The following is a 5,355-nucleotide window of genomic DNA, read 5'->3' on the forward strand; positions in this document are numbered from 1 at the left end:
GCATCATGACAACGTACCAATTCACAAGGCACTGTCTGTGAGGGAGTTTCCCTACTCACCTGATCTGGCCCCCAATGAATTCTTTCTTTACCCAAAGATAAAGCAAATATTGAAAGAAAGACATTTTGATGACATTCAGGACAATAAGGGTAATACAATGACAGCTCTGTTGGCCATTCCAGAAAAAGAGTTCCAAAATTGCTTTGAAGGGTGGACTAGGTGCTGGCGTTGGTGCATAGCTTCCCAAGGGGAGTACTTTGAAAGTGACCATAGTGATATTCAGCAAGGAGATATGAGCACTTTTCTAGGATGAGTTCATAAATTTAATTGTCCGGTCCTGTGTGTGTGTGTGTGTGTAGTACATAAAAGCTTCTTACAACTCTCCAATTACCTCCCCACAAAAATAAGGGGCCTAGACCAGTACTTCAGCACCCAATACTCCCTGACCTTTTTCTGGTCCGTGGGCACTACTGAAGATACGCAGTCGCCCTAGGGGCTCCAAGATACACCCCAAGGATTCACTGTGTCTCTCTGTCTCCTCTTCCTCTTCAGCCTCCCAGTTAATAGCCTGAGTGTCCTCCATGATCTGGGAAGGAAACACATTATCATCATCATCTCTAACACTGGCTCACACATAGTCGCAGAGAGGAGACTCACAACTGTGGGTAAACCTGGATAGCTATGGAGGTTGAGGCTTTGCTTTATGCCAAGCATTCTGTTGTTAACCATGTGAAGCCCTGAAAAAATATTTTGATCATGACACAGAATAAGAAATAAATTTTATAAGGTCCCAAGTTCACAAATAGATGCTCCTCAACTTACAAAGTAGTTATATCCTGATAAACCCATTTTAAGTTGAAAATAATCCTAAGTCTGGGTCGGCCGAGTGGCTCAGTTGGTTAAGAGTTGGCTTAAGAGCGTGGGCTCTGAGCAACAGGGCCGCCGGTTTGATTCCCACAGTGTCACTGGCCCAAGCTGAGCTGTCGCTGAGCTGCCAACAGGTGGCCGGATGGCTCAGCTGGTGTAACAAGATTGCCTGTTCGATGGTGGGCTACGTCCACCTGCAACTAAGACTGAACTTGGCACCTTGAGCTGAGCAGTTGCCCAGATGGCTCAGTGGATAAAGCGTGCGATCTTAACAAAAAGGCTGCTGGTTCGACTCCCGCATGGGATGGTGGCTACAACTACCCGCAACTAAGATTGAACACAGCACCTTGAGCTTAGAGGCCACGAACTGCCGACGGGAAGCCAGATGGCAACTGGCGCCCTCCTCAACGAAGATTGAAGAAAAACTTAGCTGCTCCCCTTCCCCAATTCTCCAATAAAATCTAAAAAAGAAAAGAAAAGAAAATAATCCTAAGTAAAAAATGCATTTAATACACCTAACCTACTGAGCATCATAGCTTAGCCTAGCCTACCTTAAATGTGCTCAGTACACTTACATTAGCCTACATTTGAGCAAAATTATCTAACGCAGTCAATTTTATAATAATGGGTTGAATATCTCATGTAATTTATTATGTGTATCACTTTTGCAATATGGTAAAGTCGAAAAATCCTAAGTCAAACGATTGTAACTTGGAGAACGTCTGTATATACAAACACATAAACTTATTTATATAGACAAATGTTTTGAGAAACATTGCTTAGCCTTATTATATGCAATACACTGCTAATTTTCTTTTTTTTTTCTATTCTGTTTTTATTTTTATTTTTTTTTTATTTTTTTTTTAGCTGAGCCATCCTGCTACCTGTTGGCAGCTCAGCGGCTGCTCAGCTCGGGCCAGGACTCGAACCGCTGTTGCTCAGAGCTCAAACCCTTGAGCGAGCTCTTAACCAACTGAGCCACTCGGCCGGCCCTTTCTATTCTGTTTTTAAATGTCATTTGCAACCCACTAAATTGATTTCAATATCCATTATTGGGTTGGCATTCACAGTTTGAAAAACACCATTTTAAAGGGAGCTAAATGTTGCCAAATATCAACTACGTGTTGGGCATTGTGTTATGGTCAGGCATAATAGCCATATGAGGCAGGCATTTAGGAAACTAAGGCTAAAAATATTAAATGTTTGCTCAGGATAACATATCAGGTAAGTGGGAAGGATAGGAATAAATGTGCTCTGGCTGCAAAGCCCTTGCTTTTTTCATTTTATCAGACCATCTCAGTGTGACCAGACTCAACTGACTCATTTAATCATCACAAGAACCCTGTAAAGTATTATTATCTTCTATATCTCAGATAAAGAAACTGCAATACAGATGGGTTAAGGAACTTGCCCAAGGTCACCCAGATTATGTCTCTCTTCTGTTTAATATTCTTTGATGGCTTTCCATGCCCAGGGTATAAAATAAAATCTAAACTCCTTAGCAAGAGCCTCCATGATCTGAATCTCATGTCCTTCAGTGTATTCCCCACCCACCAAAGCCTATGGTTCAGCGACATGGACCTTCTCCCTAATCTCAGAACACACTGTCTCCATTGTCCCCCACATCTGTATGTAGACCAACTCCTTAGCCTTTTGCTCCTAGTTTTCTGGTCCAACTTCTACCCATCCTTTCCGATTCAGTTGAAATGTCACTTCTTCAGGAAAGCCTTTCCTAGAGTCTTCTCTGCTTCCTGGTTGTTTCTGATGTATCCACATGTTCCACAGTGGTCAATGAACTTGCACCCATCCTGACACTTCTAAATTATAACCATTACTTTCTATTTCTGCCTTCACGCCCCCCCCGGAGAGCTGGACCATCAGAACTGTCTTTTCCCTTAGAGCCCATCATATCCTCTTAACAGTAGTTATTTCGCACCTGGTACCATTAAAAGTATTAGGGATACATTCATGAACCAAAAAAGAAAACTAACCCTGCCCTCCTGGAGGTGACATCATCGAGTCTACTGATGAAAGAACCAATGAAAACAGATGAAAATTCAAAATGACAAGAGTGGAATTCACTTAAGGAGATGCTACCCTAGGGGGAAACTGTTGACAGGGAAAGTAGAACGCCTCCAATGGAGACAGTGCTACTCTGTCCTATGGCTGGCGAACTCAGCGGGTGCCCATGACCCTTGGCTCCAATCTAATAGGCTACCACCTTTGATACCCACCGCGGTGGGTTCCCTCCAGGCCCAACGGTCTCCCAGTGTCTTCATACCTAAACTCGGGGTGGAAAGTCAAGTAAGGATGAGTATTATAATCCGAGAAACAAATTTCCTAGTCTCCTCCGCCCAGTCGCACCCAAGGCACGCCCCTCCCCCCCTCCGGGATAACCAAGATGGCACCCGAGCAGCGGCAGGAGAGGCCCCCAAAAACTCACCTACTTTCAGTCCCCGCGCGCGCCACCAATAACGGTCGCGAACCGAGGGGCGCGAGCGCTGCAGCCGGGACGGAACTTTGCGATGATTGGTTCCAGTCGCTGTCTTTCACAGCCCTGCTGCAAGCCGATTGACGAAGCCCCAAAGCGAAGGCACAGCGAAAGCCCCGCCTTCTCCCCTCCCACTTCCGGCTCAAAGAAGAGGCTTCTCCCGAGGATTGAGATCGGTTGAGAAAGGCGGAGGCCGCGTGCGCGCACAGAATAGCGCACCTCGATTGGGCAGCACCAAGAGACTACCCACCACCGCTTCACCGCCCACCGCCCACTTCCCGCGCAGATATCCAAACCGCTACCACGGTCTCGCCGCCGGCGGCGCCTAGAGGGGCTTTCTGCAGTCGTCTCCCGACGCATCTAGTGCGGCCAGAGCGCCCTTCCTAGGTCTTCCCAGATATGGTGGCTGCTGACTCATGAGAAATGAAAATGGGTTGCAGTCGTGGCCTGAGGCTGCAGTTTGGAGAACAGTCCTCAGGCGTGGCGCTTGAGGACTCCCTCACTGCGATAGAAGTTCATTTCCTTTTGATTTGGCTCGTTGAGTAGAAGTCGTGTCATTTCCTCCCTGAGAATACAGCCCTGATAGACATTTGAGGTTATTTTCCTAAAGCAAAGATCCTTAGGCCAAAAGAGAGAACCGTTTTGCTAACCATATTAAAGGCTGACCGAGGTCTTCCAAGAACTGAAGAAAGGCTGATAAAATCACTTATTCATTATCATACTAAGAGGAGGATGGTAACAATTTTGACATGTGTATATAATGTAGAAAGTCCTTTTGCTTTCGTTACTACATTCTGACCACAGCAATCAAATAGGCAGAAGTAGATTATACGAAGAGTCTGCGAAGTTAAATGACTTAGGTTTCTACAGCTAATGTAAGGTAGAGACAAATTAAAACAAGTCAAGTCCTCCTGATTTAAAATTCTGAACTCTCCACTACCATAAAATAACTAGTTTCATTGTGATCATGCCCTAAAACATAAAACATTCTATTTTAAGTTGATGGCCTCCACAACTTGATGTTCTTTTATTTTAAAAGATGACAGAGATGTATGTTGAATTCAATGTGAACTAAACAATGATGACCTTGATAGCACATGTCCTCTGTTACAATACCACACACTTCATTGTGTATACACTTCTCACCAAACTGCAAGGTCCTGGAGGCCAGGGAGCTAATTCATAATCATTTTTGTATCCCTAGCTTTTGGTTTGGTGAACACTTAGTATCTATCGAGTGAGTTAATCCCTGAGAAGCATGTCACTCTGATTTGAGCCCATCCAATTTTCTCCCATGAATTCCGCCCCCCCGCCCCATTTTAAAATTTCAATCCTGAGGCTCTTGAAAGGTTGCAATGATCAGTCAATGAAATCAGCGAACTGAAAAACCACTGACTTAATCAAAGTGTCTAAAGGCAGGCTAGAAAGACTGAAATTCTATCAGGCATTTCACCCCACAGTTCTGTTTGACAAGACCAGTCTTCAACGCTGCTCTAAGGCCCAGATCTCCTACGTGGACAGAGACTTCCCCCTTCACAGATCCCAGATATCAGCTTCTCTAAACCATTCCATTTATTCTTTGAACATACCCTCCAATTACGTCTCTATCCTGCAACGCCCTTGTTGCAATTTTGTTTCTCTTTCTAAACATTGTCATTAGAAAACTCCCAAGGAAATAGCAGGAAGGCAATCCCCTCCTTCCTGAGGTAGCTGGGGGAGCAGTGGCTTAGTGGAGTTCATGCCTTCGGTCACCAAAGGGCCAGTTGTTAGATAGCAGAGCAGGGTGCCCGTTTCTCACCATTTTTCGCTGAGCTAAGCAGTCCTGTCTTCCCCAGAGCTACCACAGCGGGGAGCTTTCAGGGTGTGCCCACTCCACCTTCCAACGCCTGGCACCCTCGGGTTCCTAATTCCTGTAGACCCGAAACGACTCACTTTTTGCATTAAAAAAAACCCCAAAACAAACAAAAACTCAGGCATAGAGGAAAGTCATCTTGCGC

General features: G+C 45.1%; 1 protein-coding gene across 13 annotated transcripts in view; it reads right to left on the reverse strand.

Annotated features, from left to right (window-relative positions):
* MDC1 (mediator of DNA damage checkpoint 1) overlaps positions 1-5,349 on the reverse strand; it is a 16,146-nt gene extending 10,797 nt beyond the window's left edge. For all 13 annotated transcript variants that reach the window (XM_019631834.1, XM_019631829.1, XM_019631832.1 and 10 more), the window contains exons 1-3: positions 3,311-5,349; positions 3,102-3,148; positions 448-586 (exon numbers count right to left, since the gene is read on the reverse strand). In XM_019631834.1, the coding sequence (XP_019487379.1) occupies positions 448-586; positions 3,102-3,146 (184 nt within the window). In that variant the 5' untranslated portion in view covers positions 3,147-3,148; positions 3,311-5,349. The remainder of the gene's footprint in view (positions 1-447; positions 587-3,101; positions 3,149-3,310) is intronic.
* Positions 5,350-5,355: the final 6 nt, after the last annotated feature.

This window comes from Hipposideros armiger, unplaced genomic scaffold (genome assembly GCF_001890085.2).
Source record: "Hipposideros armiger isolate ML-2016 unplaced genomic scaffold, ASM189008v1 scaffold_1050, whole genome shotgun sequence".
NCBI classification, from domain to species: Eukaryota; Metazoa; Chordata; class Mammalia; order Chiroptera; family Hipposideridae; genus Hipposideros; species Hipposideros armiger.